Genomic DNA, 20,852 nt, shown 5'->3' with positions numbered 1-20,852 from the left:
TTCTTTTTTATATAAATTTCAAATAATACAAAAGTTATTCAGCGTAATATTGTAACAGACAGCAAATTTGTTCACCCATTTAAACCCACCGACTCATGACTAATTTATCCTCATAAATTTATCTATAAATGTATGTGTACATTCATTTACATTATACGCAAATTTGTATGTGTATGCATACATATATGTACATTTATTAAAATAGTTGTGTTGATGATCCGTTTTCATTTTATATATACAATATGTAATATTAAAAAAAACGGAAATCGTAAAGGAATATAAAATATATATACGTCCGTATGTATCCACTAGTACGAGATAACCTGAGTAACATTTTAAGAATAGTAAAATAATAACCACTATTCCTTACACAGTAAGAATTCAAATCTATATTCATGAATGTACACGTACTAAAGGTTCATCCACCGTACCTATGTACATACATATATTATGTATGAATGAATTTTTATTATAAAAGCAAATATTTTAAATATAATGTACTTTACATTCATTCATATATGCATACATTTGTTTATATATAAATTTTTGTCTCAATACTATACATACATTATGTATAACATTAAAGTGTTTCTGTAAATATTGTAGTTTGCCCTAGAATACAATCAGGAAACAAATTTAGCATAAATACCTAACATCATTCGTGCCATTTATATTTGTATATCCTAGAGAAAATTTGCATAGATCTTTGTTTTTTTTTCTGTTTATTTTTTTTTTGTATTTTAGTAAAAATTTGTTCACTCAACATTATTTTACCAAAGATTTTATATTCATATAATAAAATGGCGTTAAAAAAAAATCATTTTGGTATTTTCTGTAATGCGTTTTAAGCTTACCATATTTATAAATAAAATGAAAAATAAATGAAGCTTTTTATGTAACTATATGGTTTTAGGGATTGATTGAATATTTTTTGAATTTAATAAAAAATAATTTAATATTAATTTATCCTAAAGTTGAGTAATATAATATAGAGAAAGCCGCAATTTCAAAACATGTGTTGGAACCCGAAATTATTTTCATATTTTATGAATTGAACACAAACAGTTTTGACGAACTACCTACACATACTTTTTCATGTGGAGCTTAGCAATTAAGGTAGAATGTTCAATATAAGGATCTGAAAATAGAGACGATATTCCACTAAAATTTTGAAGTACATTTTGAAAATTAGGATTAAAGAGTTATTAAATGTCTTCTTTACTGTTATATTTTACTTATCAATTCAATTTTTGAAATATTTTCAATGGATTGAATTAAAAACAATATTTTTACATGCTTTATTCAAAAGAAATCATTTAAATTTGATCAAGTCATCATTATTTTGCTTTTTAATCATTAGAATTTTAACAATATTTTAGATTTGAAAAAATAGCGTTCTTATATGAATCATTTGAAATTTTCTTATTTTTCAATTCATTTCGATCAGCAGTTATGAATTCTGGTAACAATGTTGTACAACTAATATTAAATTGCATAAGATGTAACTGACACACAAGAAGAAAATAAAATTTCTGTGAAATACATAAATATTTATACATACATATGTATACAATATCGTGTATAAACATATTATAATGTATTATTACAAGAAGATGCGGCATGGCAGAAAAAAATGTGAAAAATAAATTTTTTTAAAAAGTTTTAAAAATTGTAAGACAGAAGTAAAATGAAGACACGTTCGTTTTCTGATTCGTAGTCTTCATTTTCTTAGAAGTTCCGTTTTTTTTATTCATTTTACTTTTTAGAAATTTATTTTAAATTTTTTTCTATAGCATGTATTCATTTTTTTGCACATACATACGTATATACCAATATAATTCATTATTTTGTTTTCCTTTATTTCTTTCCAAAGTATTATTTGATATCTTATCCCTAAACTGAATTTCTAACGTTGACAGAGAAATATTGGATTTTGTGCAACTACCGTTTTGTATTTTTTTAATACATCAGCGCAATTCAAATCTTTTCCGCTTTCTTTTAAATTTGGTATACCTAAGTATACTTAAAATATGCACACATTTTATGCACGTATTCCATACATTCTATTTTATTCAAGCAGTTTAATAAAAAAAGTAAAGAGAGTGAACAGCTTAAAAGAAGAGAAGCCGAAAAAATAAAAGAAAAGTAGAAAGATGTATTACCAAAAATGACAAAAAAAAATAAAATTACTAAAAATCTTAAATAAGAAAAAATGAAACTAAAATATGGAAGGTAAAAAACAAAAGCAAAATACTACAAATAAAGACAAAAACGAAAATAGAGGACAAAGAAAAAACCGGATTTCAAATGTTTATCCAAATGTCATCCATTTTTTATACCAAACAATTTACCATTGTATTTTTGACAAAATACACTAGTGGTCGAAAAATTTGAAAACCTTGCATATTATCAGGCGTTGCATAAGGTAAAATTTTATTAAAAATCTATATCTATAAAGTATATTTCAGTATGTAAGTCTATACTTTCAAACAATGAGAATAGCAATTTGGCATCTTCAAATATATACTTCATGTTTATACAGTTATACTTACATAATGTATAACAGTTTTGTAAAAGATCATACAATACATGTGCAGACTGTTATTTAGACTGTAAAATCTATCGGTTGTTGACGGCTAGGCGAATCGAGGCAGCAACATTGTTATTATAAGAACTTTATGAAAAATATATAATAATTTTTTGAAAATTAGAAACTTCAATTTTTGCAAGCTTCTATTTAAAGTTTATGCATTAAATTATGGAAAACATGGATGTACATTTTTAATTTGAATAATTATGCGGATAGCAAATTGTTACTCGAATAATAATTATTTATTGACAGTTATTGAATTTCTGCATAAGAAACCGTATAAAGTAAACTATTATCGTATTATTACATTCGTTTTCTAAATATTGTACTTTAGATAGATATCGAACTTCTACATGAACAGGTTTGTCAAACTGAACCAGAAAAACTTTATGCAGTAATAATTCGTGTACATAACATTGTATTAAAAATATTTCACCATATTTGTATAAGATGTAAGTACGTACCCATGTACATAAAACGTTACCGTACGTTGTTGTAAACTAACAAAACAAAAGACAATGCAGTTGACTATGTAATTTTTTTCATGTACAATCAAAATTTAAACGTATTTATTACAGTGTAGGTAAAGAAAAATGCATGGGATTACAAAACATAAAAGAAAAACAAATACAGTTAGTAACACACAAAAAAAACCCATTTATTTTTTTTAACATTTTCGGTTTCAATGTTTTTTTTTTAATAAAATCTGAAATAATATGCCCTAAATTGCAAAATGTACTGCAATCACCTGATATATGCATGTTATAATATCACAGTAACGACGACTAAACCAAATATAAAAGACAATAATAATAAAAAAAATACATATATAAAAATACAATATATATAAGGATAAAAAAGCAAAAAAGGATAATTTTAATTCTAGAAAGAAATAAACAACAACAACAATACAATAACAACAACAATTACATGACAAGAGAAAATTTTAATATACGATTTGTCTAATATATGACTACGGTAAAAAAGATCTTTGGAGCGTATAAATTATAAAGTAATAAAATTTTGTTTAAAATACGATTGCAAAATAAAGTTAACGTTCTTCTATGTATATCAGTTAAAAATATCAGGGAATTATTTGAAATTGATATACGTGTATATATTTTATTACTTTAGCATTAATATCAGATTTTAAATCGTGTTAAAATTACTGTAACAACTATGCAATTCTTTCGTAAACTATTTCCTCTAAATGCATGAAATATACCTGAATTTAAAGGTGAAAATATTATGCAAAACACAGTACATTAAGCATGTTTTTATTTTTATTTAGACATTTTAGCTTTATTATTTTTATTTTAAAACTTAAGCCTATTTTAATATTTTTGTTTACTCAAAACAAAATCATAAATTTTATTCAGTTATAATCTATTGTATTTTAGGTCAATCAACATGCTTTAAATAAGCGAAGACATTGACTAAATAGGGATTAATATTGAAAATTTACAAATTAACCGTAAGAAATTTGAATATTAAAATTATGAAATATTACTTTTTGGAAACTAGTCAAATTAATATACACATTTGAATTCACACAGACCTGCTGTTTTGAAAATTTTTTAAAAATTATTGAACAATACAGATGCTAGATGTATATAGATGACAATGTTCTAGATATATATTATATCGTTTCTAGATATATATTATATTGTCGTTTACAATTCGAATAATTTTCAGAAAATAAAGAGTAATGTTTAAGAGCAAATTTTGTATGAAAGCTCTATCAATACCCAATCATTAAGGCACATATGATTGCCTTTGCTTATTATTTACATATAACATTAAAGAAACATGCGAATGAAAAGCTTTAAATGAAGTGGAAATTTTGAGATCTTTACCACAAAAAAATTAAATTTAAATCATTATCTACTCGTTTCCAATCCACATTTTCATTAATTGGCTTTGTCATTAGTAAAACCAAAAATTAATGTCATTAATAACCAAAAAAATATATTTTTTGGTTATAGAGTTAAACTGAAGAAAATAAACTAATATTAAATTTATTCTCTTTATTTTAACTCACTGATATGAAGAATTACAATGAAGTAAGTCTCATATAAAATATATTTTCAAAAATTTATTTTTTTTTGTTCCAAAACAATAAACAAATTTTTACGTAGTAAATAATCAAACTTTCTATATAGAATCTTGAAAATTTCCTTAAATTAAATCTGTTAATATTGTTTAAACTTTACTAATGCTTTGCAATTTTTTCATTGATTACCGCAAGTAAAATGTTCTAAAAATGTTCGATTTAAGAAATTTGGAAATTGAAATGATTTGAATTTATTTTTAATTTCATATGAAATTCTCAAAATGTAAAATATAAGCATTACGAGTATATTGTACATTAATAACACTGAAAGCAGGCTTTAAGCAAGATACTTTCAATACATAATAATATTAGAAATATTTATAGGTATGTAGGTTTACAAAAATGTTCAAAATTTCTGTTTACATATGTATATGGGTATATCAAATATAATTTAGAAAATTTCAACAAAATTTCGCGAAAAAAATGTAATTTTAAAGTTTAAATTGATTGATTCAAAAAATATAAGGGAAAACAAAACAATTTTTTTTTCGTTGACACTAATTAATTTCCATTAAATTTATAATAATCAACTCTTAAATAAACTCCTTAATATTCTAAAAAAAAATAAAAAAATACAAAAACAAAATAAAAAATATTTAAGAGTTTCTAAAACTGGTTAATTTATAAAAATATTTTGATTAACTCTGAACGTATAAGAATGAAGGAAATTTCAAAAAATTGTTTTCCTTCCGTTTATCATTTTGAAAGAAAAATGATTTATTCAAAAAATTCAGGTGAATAATTACTTCGGTAAATAAAAGTTTTTCTAATAAAAACCGGGTACCTGTATACAGAAAAGGTATGATGAAAATCTTTACAATATAAGAGAAATGAAAAATGAGATAAAGTTATTGATTAATTGCCCATGAATTTACTTTTTTCCTGTTCTTCAGATTTTACGTTTTTTAGTCTGTTTGTATACTTTTCGCTAAATTTGATTTAATTTGCAAGGAAAACAATAAAGAGAATAAATAAAAAGAACGAAAAAGAAGAGAGCAACGACAGAGAATGGAAAATATTCTTAAAGGAAATTTTTGTTTTATTTTTATTTTTGAGAAACAACAAGCATTTTATTTCTTGTTTGTTTATTTATTTTCCTTAATGAGTTGTGGTTTTGTAGCATACCATAAGTACTTAACAAGTTGTTTAAAAAATAAAATGTTTGTATAATAGAGTATTTTCTCTAATAATCTCTTATTTTTGAATCATATAAAATATAAAATTTCTTGCATTATTTTGTGTAAATAGCAGTATATTACTAAATTTTTGAAAATTGTTATAATAAAGTCTAGTAAGCAATTATTTATACAACATAATTATTACGTACTGTTAGGTATTATGAAAGCTTTTGCAGTAAGACTACTAATGTTTTTTTTTCAAATCTAAGTTGTTCAAATCACCCTCCTTTTATTCTCAACATACTCTTTATAGCGGTAGAATTCAAACTTTAATTCAAATTTGAATACATATTTCAGATATGTCGTTCTTCTGAGAAAGTAAAAACTTTCAATTAAGTTGTATTAATAATTTAATTTTTTGATTTTTAATAATTTGGATACTATTTCTCTTAGCTTGAAACCGTTTACGTTAACATTGTAATATCTTATTTTGAATTAAACTAAACAAGTACATATATGCATTTGCCTTGCAATAAAGTGAATAAAAAATATTTTCGAAAATGGAGTTTACGTTATAATTAAAATAAAATTTAAGCAAATATAGTTAAATTATTCGGAGTGGAAATTAAAAGAGTTAATTCATAATAAGACTAAATATTGCATATATTATTCACATGTAGTAACCAAAATCAGTCGCGATCAATTTAATTATTAATCAAAAGACAGTCAATTTCTAAAAATAAAGGTTATTTTGATTATACTGGCCATATATTTGTTATGTTCCGTTAATGAAATCGAATAAAACTACAATTGAATTTCTTTGAATTTGATATCACTTAACCTTAAATAAATTGCTTGTCATTCAATTGTAATTATAATATTGAAGTACTTTAATTATTCTGATATTTTAATTGTATGTTAATTTTATCGGGTAGATTTCTTGCATTAGTCCTTATATTGTCATTTTGATCATTTTGAAAATTTAATGGCATTTTCAAGTATTCAACCTAATTTATTTAATTTTTAAACCAATATCCAATTATATTTTCGACAGTCGACATAATCATAATACAACAAGATGAACGGCACCATAACTGTAAACAAATGTACATACATTATGTTTGTAAGTACGCATGTAGCACAAATAAATTCCAATTTCACTCAATTTAATGTATCAACTATCATTTATACAGAATATACGAGTATTTTTATTGTACGTATATGTATTTATTTATAGATGAACAAAAATAAAATTAAGGATGATAAAAATTATACTGTTTTCATAAAATTTTAAGTACCTACCAGTTATACGATGAGTAGACACGGACATAATTGCATAGTTACGTTCTGAGTTTTTCTTTTGATAATTTTATCTTTTTTATGTTTTTTAATTACATTTTAAAGATATCAATACTTAAGTATATGTGATTGACAAAATGTCACCTATTGAAAGCATGCAAACATTGAAATTAATTCAAATTACATAGTACACGAAATACCAATAAAAAGACGAGTGAATATCAAAAAGACTTTTATGTTATTGTATTTTTTTTTTGCTGTTAAATGTAATTACTTCTTTGTCAAGTGCATTTTCAAGAAATTTAAAAAAATTTTAATTTAATTTATTTTTACTCAATTCGCCTTCTTTCCTTGCATGTTGGAAATTAAAGATTAAAATATTGAAGAATAGAAAATTGTAGAAAAAGGAAAAAGCGAAAATTTCCAAAGGAAAAAAGACTATTTAAAAAAAGTACTTTTTTTTCAGGCTTTGGCCATTAACGGCAACAAAAAACAGTCTTGGTATAATTTATTTCTCATCGAAGAGAGTAGAAATATTTTTTAAAATTTGGAACAATTTGAATACTAATCAATTTTGTCTTAAATGCTTAAAAACTTATTTTTAAATTTACAAATTGCATTTGTGTTCTACTAGATTGTTTTCATATGACAACTTTCTTTAATAAAAACTGTTGAAAATTTTATTTCAGACTCTTAACTTCTTTGTTCTTTTGCTTAAAAATTTAGATTTTGATTTAGATATAAAAAAAGCGGTGCGTTGATAAGCTCGTGGTGAGAAAATATGAAAATTCGGAAACTTATGTTGAATGATTTTACTTTCAGAAAATTGATCCACAACTCGAAACCAATACCTTGTTGATGTAGAATTTAATTGTTGATGTAGAATTGAATTTATATCGATTAAGTATTTAATAAGACTATTGATTTACTATGAATAATGTGCTTCTTTATTTAACCATATTAATTTGTTTAACGGTTTTTTAATTATACATCCGTTTTCTCCATATAATTAACTCGCAACTTAATACTTTGCAATTTCAGTTTTTGCTTTTTTTAATTTCTGTTGTTTTCGTGTTAATTTCAAATGAGAATATTGTGAATAAGTAATATACAAACATTTTAACATTTTTTTCTGTTTCACGTTTTTAATTTATGTAGTTATTCAATCTATAAGTGGAAAATGTCATATTTGTAAATGAAGATGTAAATTAAATAGATACATAATATTGTTCAGCTACATCAAGGGTTGCTTAAATTTTAAGAATTATGTTATCGTGTTCACGATAAAGTACATTTTAATGTCGGAAATAAACAATATAAGAATTATAATGTGTATATGAAGTACGAATACATAAAAGTTTGCTTGCGTAAGACTTTAAAATCAATGTTTGAATAAAAATGTAAGCTATTTGAATTTAAATTTCTAAGAGAGTGATAAAGACTTTTTTTATAGTGTAGGTAACATTTGATACCGACACACTTAACAGCCAGTTATTTTTATTTAAATCTTTTGCAATTTTAATTAGAAGTTAAGAAAATATGAAAACATTTTTGATATTTTGGCATGTTTTTTTAAGGGATTGGTAGTAGTTATTGTCAATAATTGTCAATAATGTTTTAAAAATTTTTATTTTTTAATATGAAAATTAAAATTTTTATAAAATAGTATTCACTTTATTGCCGTTAATAATATGTATCTATATTAGTAAAATTGAATTTCTATTACATACATGTATGTGCAAGGTATATATTATGTAGATAGAAATTACAATAATTATTTTCAATTTTTTTTTATGGTAACGAGATAAAAAATAAAACACAATATCCTTGTTATAAATTTAAGATAAATTTTTAGAATTTTATATTTGTACATAAAATTTTTATATTGTTACAATAGAAACTTTTTGCAATTATTAATGCCCCAAATACCAATTAATACTTGTGTATAACTCAATATTATTTATTTATTCCAATATAGTATATACAGTGACGATCAAAAAATTATAAAAATTTATTACTTATTCTATAAGAAAAATAATTTTTTTCTGAGACGGAAAACCATTATTAAAATAGAAGAAATTGAGTAAAATTTTATTCTCTAAAAATTTTTGAATGAAAATTCAAAAATTTTAGAAAATATAAATATAATTTTAGTTGATACAAAGCTTCCTGCAGCCATAAAAGTTCAGATTTACTCTTAATTTTTTTTGGTGCATATACATGAGGTGCACGAATCGTCATAGATCAGTAGTGTAGAAGATTATGTTCAGCCTACTTGATAGTATAATCTACTTGTTCATAATAAATTTCAATTTATAAAAGCACGAAGAATGGTTGAGATTTTGACTTCCGACTTACTGCAACCCAAGTACACACCGCTTCTTTTTTAGGGAGTACAAGCAATGAACATCTTCGTTTGTTTGAAGAAAAATCTTATGAACTTTAAAATTTATTAAATTTTTAAATTTTCTATAGCTATATACAATTTTTCTCAATTCATTTTCCCATTTTTGATCAATAGCATCATAATCACTTTCACATCAATATTTTTACATACAAAATGTTACCAAAAAATTTTGTTCCCAACTACAATTACTCATTTGTATATCATAATGGTGTTTTGTATATGTTTTCTCTAGGTGTATAAAAAATATTTTGATAAAAATGAATTAAATTAAAAAAATAAATATCTATAAGCGTACATACAAACCTACATTTATTTTCTATTGAAAATAAATAAAAAAAAAAATGCAATTTTTTTTATTTTCTTATTTCAAGGATTAAATTGTAAATTAAAATGACATATTCATTTATATAAAAAATAAAAACAAAAACAACAGTAAACAATAAGTAATTCACAATACAAATAAAAAATAAAGAAAAAAAAAATAAAATAAATTTTATATCATGCCCTTATACATTCATGTATGTGTAGGGTATAAGGGAGAATGCATTTTATTGTTATGATGCACATACTAACAAAATATTATATGCGTGTCGAATAGTGAATTGCATAAACTTTATAAGTATTTTTTCTACTTTGTTTTTTATTATTATTATTTATTTTATTGTGTATTCAACGATTTGAGTTTGGTACATGTGTTTCCCGGCGTGTGTATGTTTATGTATGCAAATATACATTTTTATATTGATTGCATTTTTATTACAATAAAATGAATAAACAAAATGATAAGAGAAGAACAAAAAAAAAACAAAAATCCAAATAAATTCACTTGATTTTTAAAAAATTCTCATACAATCAATCGTAACTTCAATTTGTAAAGATATTCGCGGCGTTGTAGTTTACGAGTATTATAATTGTTGTTCTATTATTACTGTGTAGTTTTGTTTTTTTGTTTTATTTATTTTGCATTTAATATAGTGTAATTGTTCTACTTTTTTATTTTATTTTTACTCTTATAATTTTATTAAAAAAAAAGATATTTTTTTTTTTTATATTTTTTTTTTTGCATTAAATTTTTATTTCAAAATTCAATTTCCTGGATTTTCACCATAAAGTAGATATTTGGCTTCAGTGGACAAAAATAAATTGGATTTCCAATTACAAATTTATATTCAAAATATTAAAAAAAAAAAAAGAGATGAAAATGTATTTTAATTTTTATTTTTAATAATTTTACATATTGGTTTTTTTTTTCTACATTTATTTTTGTTATCAGAAATCATTATATAATTTGCTTATTTGAATAATTTGTACATATAGACTGTATTATGCAAGTATATTATTATGCACATTATATAATGTTGGTTTATATAAAAATGTATTTTTTTCTACTTTAAAATATCAAAATAGGTATTTAAAGCTAAAGATCAAAACTACAGCAAAAAAAAGGACGAAAGCGTGAAAAATGAAATATTTTATGGTATTAGCTATTTTGTGGGCAAGTAATGGTATTTACGATTGCCAAAAAGTTGAACCACGTAGAGATGATGAGGTACGTAAATATTATTACTCTATTTTTTGCATATTTTAATTTGAACTCTAATGTATTGAATTTAGATAGCTAAAAAACTTTTTAATTTTTTTCTACATAGGACACTTGAAAATTAAGTTGAAAACATTGTTAAATTTTTGAACAAGTTTCAAACGGATCTTTGAATTTGTACGATTTTCCAATATAATCGGTTTTTTAAATTTAGTTCTGTTTCTTAACAAAATTATTTGGCGCTAACTAAAAACTGTATTATTCAACTTTTGTTGTTCTCTGGTAGTTTAATCCGTATTCAGTCAATGATTTTTTTAATGTTATAAATTTTTCATTATTTTTACACTTCTACTAGAAATTGTGTTTGAATAAATGTAAAAATTGTTAACTTTATTCATATTTAAGCAAAATTTATCAGTTGTGCTTGGATATTTATTGAAATGTAAGATATTTATAGTTTTATCGAGATCCTGCTAAATGGTTATCAATGCTAGTTATTCAGTTTCAAAAAAGTTAATAAAAAATACTTGAATTTTTAAGTTAAATGATTATTTCTTACCTACCGACATTAATTGATAATTGATAATCATAAATATTTCTATATATATGAGAATTTTTAATTAAGACATTAATTTTAATTAGATAGCCTTAAAAAACGATTAAAATAATTTTAAAAGTGTTTAAATACTTTTCTATTTCTAGAATTTTAGAATTTTAATAAAAAATTAAAGTTGTAATAAAAATACTCCTGTTCAAAAACTTGACTATTCGAAAAAAAAGAATGCTTAAATAAAAAGAAATTCTGATTTAATTATTTACATACATACATACATATATGTACATTTGATTTCGAAGAACACATTCTTTTGATTTCTTTTGATTTCGATGAACACATTCTTTAAAAGTAGGTACTATTATAAAACTTAAAATTTTTTTGAACTCCAATAGTTCTAAAATATGTATGTAGCATTGCAATACAAATCCATTGAATGCTTATAATTAAAGAATTTTACAAAATATTGAAAGTCCAATTTTCAAAATTAACATAGTGCTTCCATTATAATTTTCGATAATTATGGGTATATATGAATTCAAAACGGAAAAGAAACAAAGAATTTCTATTTTCTAAAATCTAAACTAAAGTTTAATTTTAAAATTTTCAAATTACAGTGACGAGGAAAATTTTTATTTTTGTGGCAAACCAAAAAATAAAAATGAATCAATCACACGAATACGAAGACTTTGAATATAATATGTGTACTTTACTTTAGTATTGTTTTTTTTTTGTTAGTGGTAAAATATAGGTGTACGGCATGTACAAAACTGTGCAAAATATGTCACAAATAAAAATGCATTAATATTGATAATTAAATAAATTGGATCTGATGAAATATGACCAAATCAATAGTTTGTAAAATATTGCATATTTTTAGGATGACCAAAACAAAAAAATTGAACGACGTTTTTTTGCTTTTATAGAAATTTGGAAAAATTTCACGAATTTCGAGAGGTGATAACTTGGAAGGACGGAATGGTAAAAAAATTTTTTCTTTGAAAGAAATAACCTCTTTTTAGCACTTTTCCAAAAAATTTTTTGAAAAAAGTGCTTATTAGTTTCACTCTGTCCGTCCGTCCGTCCGTCCGTCCGTCCGTCCGTCCGTCCGTCCGTCCGTCCGTCTGTCCGTCCGTCCGTCCGTCCGTCCGTCCGTGGACACTTTTTTTGTTTACAAAACTTCTACAGCCTTTAAGATAGAAAGCTGAAATTTCATACGTACATAGATCTTCACTAGAAACTTATTTCCGTAGAACAAAATTTTTACCTATCTCCCCCCCTCTAGAAGTTATACCCCCCCAAAACCCTAGAAATGGCCTTTTTTAAATATTTGTTGCAATGAAACCATAAGCATTTTTGAAATTTTGCAAACGCAGAAAGGCAGTAGCTTGCTTCCCCTAGCGCGATATGCTATAGTTAAACTTTAGAAAAACAAAATGGCCGTTCAAATTTACCGTTATCTAAAGTCCTTTTTTTCCTAATTTTTGATGTCATTTTTCTTCTAGACCCCAGCCTGTAGAAGCTTGAAATTTTAGGAGCTTTTAGACATTAACAAATAGTTCATTTCGTTAGAAGAAAATTTTTTTCCATCTCCACCCCCTCTCAAGTTATCACCTCTTGAAATTCGTAAAATTTGAATTTTTGACACCTTATATTTCCGAAACCGCAAGCTTTTCCAAATTTTTATAAACGCAAAAAGCTAACGGTAAATTCCATGAAATTAAAAAATATAATTATTTTTCTTAACTCACACAATTAACCCTTAAAATCGAGCATTATGTTAACCCCACTTTTTATTAATTTTTGCTTTATTTCAAACATTTCATATATGCGTCATCCTAAATATATGCAATTCTAGAAATAGTTTTGTATATGAATGAAAATAATTTTAATAGTGTGATAGGTATACATAGACTGTATTTAAAAGCAGAATTTTCACTTGTTGAAGGGAAAAGTGCTACAATACAAACCATTGGTTTGACCCAACTTTATTTTATGATAGTTATTGAAATGTTAAGCTTCTAAAACTTAGTGTCTAGTAGAAAAACGATGTAAAATTAAAAAAAAAAGAGTCGGTTTGGTCAACGAATCAAAAAGTGGAGTTTTTAGGATTAGGGGTTGTAACTTTTAAAGGATAGGTAAAAATTTTCTTCTATCTCAAGAAAATTACAGGTTTCCATCTTAAATAATCTAGAAGTTATATAAACAGATTTACGCACAAATAGATTAGAACTTAAAGAATATAGAAGTTTTGAAAATGGACCTTCACGCACAGATAACGACAGAGAGATAGTCCGTTCACAGAGTTAAACAATTAACAAATTTTCTTGATTTTTTTTACAAAAATACTAAAAATTTTTAAAATTTAATATCAAATGTTAAAAATTTCTCACATTTTTTCTCTTAAATGAAATTTGTAAATAGAAAATTATTTTTCCACCTCTGTTCATCTTATAATTTACGATTATGGAGCAAAATTTCATTTGAAAATTATATTTCCAAATAAAATGTATGAAAGAAATGTTGCCTTCTTGTTGATTTTGAATTAAGTTTTTATGATGGCTAAAAAAAAATAAAATTTCATTTTGTAATGAAAATTCAATTTCATAGTGTCCTAATCAAGTTTAGTTTCTGGTGGAAATTTAAAAATTTTGCTCATGGCAGATTCGATAAAATTCAATAAAAATGAATAAAATTTTTAAAATCCTCTTTATTATAAATTGAAATCAGATTTACTGTAAGAAAATCTGGTTTAATTGACATGTTTATGATGTTCAATTTTTTTTCATGATAGCTATTACCTATAAGGAAACAATATTTATAACCTACAAAACGTACAACAGTGTTATTATGAACAAAAGAATATAATATCAAATTTTGAATTTTGATTGGTGTCACTTGCCACTGCAAAAAATTTTTATTCTCTTTTTAAAACATTAAAAGAAAAAATTGAAATTCCTTTAATTTTTTTTTGTTTCTCTTTTCTGTTGTTATAATGTTCAATTTCTCTTTAAAATGTTGAAATTTCGTAATTAAAATGTATAACAAAGTAGTTACATGAATGTTTGTTAAAAAATTTTAAAAAGAAAATAATGGTAATATTCAACATACCTTCAAAATACTATAAACATACACACATACATATTTAGAATAGGATACACATACATACATACATATATTATGAACATAACTGATATATGCAAGTCATCATAGAACTGTAAAAGAAATAAAAGATATGCAAAGAAAGAAGTCAGTTGCAGGTTGCAACATTTAATTTACGATTTTTTGCTTCATAAAAGCACAGTAGACGACAGAGTAGACAAAGGGGGTAAAAAAATTTTGGAAAGATTTTTCTTTTATCATTTTTAAGTCAAAAAATTTTGTTTTACTTTGCTATTTTTGCATCCAATTTAAGTAATTTGTTTGTTATTTGAAAAAAAAAAATTTACTTTTTATTTTATACCTATTCGAATTTTTTTTAAACATATAATTTTTGTAATAAATACATACATATCCATTGCTATACACATACATATATTTGTATAAAACACATAAACAAGTTATTTTTTTTGGAAAATTAAAATTGAAATTGAACAATTTTCATGCTAATTTAGAATATTCTGATAAAAACTAATAATTTAAAAAAAGGAAGAAATTTTTTATTTTCGTATTTATTTGTAATACTCGTAAAAGAACAAAAATTTAAATGAAATAAATTTCTGAAATTTAATCAATTTAAAGATTTGAACTTTATTGCCTTTAATTATGTTGCCCAATTACCATAATTTTCTAATTAAGTTTTTACAATATAAAATATTAAAGATATATGGATTAGAGAGGAAAAGATATAATTATAACTTTTAAATTGGAACTGAATTTGTAAAATGCTACTCAATCAGTGAAGAATTACCAGTATAATGAAAAATGAAAGAATTTGATTTGACTAACAACTAAATCTTGAGCAAAATTATAAACCATTAATATTTGAATGAAAATGAAAATCATGTGTTCTAATTTCGAAATTAAAAAAATTTTCTAAAAGTAAAAATATAATAATTTATTTTTAATTTTTCAAAAGTCAGAAAAAATCGATCCAATATTAAGTTCTAATTTATATAGTAAAAAAATTCAGAATTTTTATTTTGTCACTAATATCATTCAAATAAAAAATTACTAACAAATTGAAAAAAAAAAAGAATTTTAACAAAATTAACTTGGAATCTATTTTTTCAGTATCCTCCACCAGAACTAATAAAAATTTTAAGACCTGTGCATGATTCATGCATTCAAAAAACTGGAGCAACAGAAGGTAAGTTAAACTTGTCATTAATTTAATATTTAAGTTCGAATATTTCAATATTATTAAATAATTGAAAAGTAATTTGAACATTTGAATATTTCAGAAAATAAGTGAAAAATAAATGAATGACTATACTCTATACTTTTAAATTAATCTGTTTTTCTTATTTCATGTCTTCGTTCAAAAACTTTTCAAATTTAGAGGCAATTAAACAGTTTAGTGATGGTGAAATTCATGATGATCCAAAACTAAAATGTTATATGTATTGTGTATTTGAGGAAACTGATGTTCTACATGATGATGGTGAGGTACATTTAGAAAAATTACTTGATTCTTTACCAGAGTCAATGCATATGATAGCAGTACAAATGGGAAAGAAATGCCTTTATCCTAAAGGTGAAAATTCATGCGAAAGAGCTTATTGGTTACATAAATGTTGGAAGACAGCGGATCCTAAAGTAAGTAACAAAATTTCACATAAAAATTTGTTTTAAATTTTAGTAGCTTAAGATTTTATAACAATTTTAATTTTGCCCTCTCTTTTATTTTTTACAGCATTATTTCTTGATTTAGAAATTAAACTGAATTTTCATTCTATGGATTATTTCGCTTGTATTGTTTTTTTTAAATTATTTTAAGTGCACATTAAATTGTTATTAAATTCATTGAAATAAACTCAGATGCTCATGGTAAAATAACAGACTTTTATAGTTTAGAAATCAACGTATGAACCGTTCGAAATAAATTTTTAGATTTTTTTCCTGTTCAAAGAAAGCCTTTGCATTATAGATAATAATATGCACATTATTTGGAAGTGTCTCTCTCAGTGGTTCGAACTCTCTAATATACAAAATATGTAGGTATAGTTTAATTGGAATTTTTGTTACTTTTGTTCCATTGTTCTAGTAGCTATTTACAAATTAGAAAATCTATCAAATTTTGCAGAATTATCTAAAAAAAATTATTTTTGTTTTCGTCTTTTATAATTGTCGTCAATAAAATAAATACCATAAGCGTCCATAAAACTGAGTAAAGTTAAAATCTATCAATATTTGATTCAAACCAGTTTAACATAAAAGTAAGAAGAAAAGGAAATTAAAAGGAGGAAAATATATTTTCAAGTGGGATCTAGATAAAATGAATATTATTGATTCTCTTCTGTTCCATTTTTCAACCATATTTTTAACCATATCAGTTTTATAATTCTTCTATTCATCTAACTCTTATGGTCATTGTTTTTCTCTCTTAATTTAATCCCCTCCTTTACTTATTTTACTGTCACACAAAAATTAATGCTCATCATTTCGATTTAAGTTTTTTTTTAACATCTAAAGTATTCAAAACAACAGTTAATGTTTGAATAATGTTTACACTGTTAGATGGCACTCTCTAACGAAGAGTTATCCTCTCAAGAGTAAATGAAACGTTTTAATTACATTCATTTGTCCTTCTGAATAAAGTAGTAGAGAAAATGGAAAAGGAAAAACGGAAAATTATGAGGCAAACTCAGAAAAGAAGATGTTTAAGCTAATAATACAGATATAAGAACAGGGTGTTTTATGTTATATGTCATTTGATAAATACAGTTTGTTAAAGTTATTTTATTTCTTTGGTTGGCTATTGGTTTGTTATAATTCGAAATTTTATTTGCAACCAAATTATTTGTAATCATTTGCTGCCAATATGTTTACTGCACTTTACAATTTCACATGTTAGTGTAGGTTGCAACTCCAGTTGCCAAAATAAAAGTCTTCAAATATAAAAATGGTGCCTACTTAACACTGATACTTAAACTTTTTTTGTCAATGAAACCATTGATGTTATTTACGTTTTAAGTTTTAGCAAATTACTAAAACTTTCTCAATGAGCAATCAAATGACAACAATAGTTTTCGTTTCTCATACAGCAACCTTTAGTATCGTTTTTATATCTCAAAGATTATAGGGAAGACGCGCATAACGTGTTGGCAAGTGGTCATACAAATTTTATAATCATGAATCTAGGTCTGAAGTATGTATATTGTTTTTCTGTAAATTAATTTTTAATTTTTTTGATGTACTTTTAATACTGTGATCAATAAAAAATAATTAATATTAAAATAATTCAAAAAATAAATTATTTTTTATAAGAAAATTTATTAAATAAGTTGTAAAACTTATAGCGGCCATTACAAGCAAGAAGGAACCATCGACACACAACCAATTATTAAGAGAAACACCTTATATTTTTATTTCAGAAAAAATGGATGAGAAAAGGAAGAAGAGTGAAAAGAATAATTAAACGGATTTACTGCTTAAGAGAGGGGAAATAAAAAAAAATTGTATTAAAAGAAGTGTGATCTATTCATCGATTTATTTCTCTGTGACAAAAAAAAAATAAAATTTAAAGACATATTGAGGTCAGGGTTTTTTTCCTAGTCTTTTTTTTTCTTAATTGCAATAACATAGATTAAAAAATATAATTTCAAAATTACTTTTTAAAACAAGTATTATCTCGGAAGCTTTAATAATTTTCAAAGGAAACTGCAATTATCTTATTTCTTTCTATTGAATTTGACTTGAATTCGAAACATTTATTTGAAGTATGGCAAGTAAATTTGATACTCTATCAATTATATGACCACATAATTCGTAATTGCGTTTTCCAGGATCTCTTTGCTTTGCTTTTCCTTAAAATATTTTTCCTTTCGATTTTTCTCTTAAAAGTTGTATATATATATACAATATATATGTACCTTTATTATTATTGTTTGGGTCTTATGTTGATTTTCTATGCTGATTTATTCCCATAAATAAAGTATTTTTCTTGCTTCCTAGTATACTTTGTTTTCGTTTAGACACCCTTAAAGCATCAATTTAATTAATATCCTCATAAATATTTTCCCTATTGTTTTCAGCATTTTTAATAAATGGTTAAACAATTTTGATATATTATTTTTATTACAATGGTGGTATATAAGATATAATAAGAAATATATTAGCATATGTTTATGGTTTAATATAATAATAAAGTCGGAATTATGATTGTAAAGGGTAGGTCAAAGCTATACAGTGGGATATTTTGAAAATAGCAGTTTTAAGAAACTTTAATAAATATTCAGTTCGTTAATTTTCTTTGAAGAATTTTCAAATCTAAAATGAGCAGGTTCCAAATTATTGTAAATAGGGCATTATTTTAGATTGGTGGTTGACAAATATTCGTGGTTAAGTAATATTAATATAATAGAATTGCCTTAATGAACGGTAATATTAAGTAAGTTCTAAAATTTAAAGAGATAAATATTAGAAAACAAGCTTTTACTTTATTAACTGGACATTTCATATTGACTGTTAGTATGACTTGTCGATATTCAATTTTATTTTAAAAATATCTTTCAGACTTATTTTATTTTAGACAAAATGGAAATAGAAATTTTATAAAAACTTTATTTAAAATCACTAAAGAGCTTAGAATATGAAATTAGATTTTTAGATTTTTTTTCGAATTGCTATTATTGCGTGAAAAGTACATGAATTATTTTCAATACAGGAAAAATACAATATGTGTAACTTCAATATAATGGCAGACGAAAATTAGAATTGAAACAAAAATTGTTCCATTCCTACTGGATTTCGACTTTCTATTTTCATTCTATTACTATTTTCTAATTGCACTTTATATTTACGGATCGACAAGCTGTATTTTATATTGTGTTAATTCTTCTTGAATATAATAATCAATTACTGTCACCATCTATTATTATTGTGAATTATTTATGGTGGTTTTGTTTCTTTTACTTGCCTACGTGATTAATTCAAAGTTCACCACGCATATAAGTGATCTCTATCGATTGCAACTTATAAAAATATAATTAGGTAAAGTGTGAGTCACAAAATAATTAAAGGATTTTTAGATTTAGAGTGTATTACAAAATATTATGGTAGCAAATATAAAAAAAAGCCCTTTGCCTGATTTAAAATATAAAATATCCTTTTTCTTATTTAATTAAATGACATAAATTAGAATATAATTAAAAATATTGAAGTCCCGTGCTATGCTTAAGATTTTTTCTAAAGAATGAAATGCCATAAATTAAATAAATTTTTCAATTATTTTAAAATTAGTTTAAAAACTTCTTGTGTAAATTATTTTTTCATTCAAATTAATTTTGTTACAATTTATGAATAATAATATAAAAAATTGGTTAGTCTCGACTTATTCTTATTTTAAGCACCTACCTATAAAAAATGTTAAATGTTTATGTTCTTTGTATGGGATATTTTTTCTTTTTGCATTAATTTTTAAAGTTTTCATCAAAAAATTCTATTAAAAACAATTTAATAAAAAAAAAAAAACACTTTTAACCCACAGCATAAGAAATAATTTTTTTGTTCTTCACATTTTCTATAAATTTTTTTCATCTATTGTACATGAAGAAAGTTGTTGACATACATTAATATAGTTTTAAATAGAACTAATTACAGAAAATACTCGTTATAAAAACTCCTAGAAGGTGAACTGAAACCTTTTTTCTTATTAAAACTATTTTAGTTTGGAAATAGATCAAGTGAATGATATTATGTAAATATTCCACTAGGTACATATGTCTAAGATTTCGAAGGGCTACTCTAAATTCTTTCTAATAAATTTGAATCCTTGCAGAGAAATATTCTTTTCCATTCTTGCTGCAAACTTTTTTCAGTTACATACCTTAAAATGAAGAAATTTTCATAGTTCTTTCGAAAAAGTTTTAAGAATCATAAAAATTAACTAAAAATTAGGTTTAATTTTTGTAGTATTAAAATTAAAGGGCTTCATATGTTTTGAAACTTATCTCGTTCCTAATATTATAAGCAATTTTCAGTATTCATTTTCTTTTCTTTCTCGCTTATAAATTTGTACGGCTTTTTCCATTCCAGTAGATTCCTGTTATTTGTATTCAGATTGATTATT

General features: G+C 23.8%; 2 protein-coding genes across 3 annotated transcripts in view; one reads left to right on the top strand and one right to left on the bottom strand.

The window, feature by feature from the left end:
* LOC129612864 (uncharacterized) overlaps positions 1-20,852 on the bottom strand; it is a 186,362-nt gene that overhangs the window by 108,086 nt on the left and 57,424 nt on the right. The window lies entirely within an intron of this gene.
* LOC129612872 (general odorant-binding protein 83a-like) lies at positions 10,385-16,592 on the top strand. The gene is made up of 5 exons (XM_055526682.1): positions 10,385-10,503; positions 10,935-11,076; positions 15,854-15,929; positions 16,122-16,378; positions 16,476-16,592. The coding sequence occupies exons 2-5, from the start codon at positions 10,990-10,992 to the stop codon at positions 16,491-16,493; spliced, it is 438 nt and encodes a 145-aa protein (XP_055382657.1). The 5' UTR covers positions 10,385-10,503; positions 10,935-10,989; the 3' UTR covers positions 16,494-16,592.

This window comes from Condylostylus longicornis, unplaced genomic scaffold (genome assembly GCF_029603195.1).
Source record: "Condylostylus longicornis isolate FDR11 unplaced genomic scaffold, ASM2960319v2 ptg000004l, whole genome shotgun sequence".
In the NCBI taxonomy this organism is placed as follows: domain Eukaryota; kingdom Metazoa; phylum Arthropoda; class Insecta; order Diptera; family Dolichopodidae; genus Condylostylus; species Condylostylus longicornis.
Note: the sequence above shows the minus strand (reverse complement) of the source record. Positions and strands in the feature narration are given on the sequence as shown.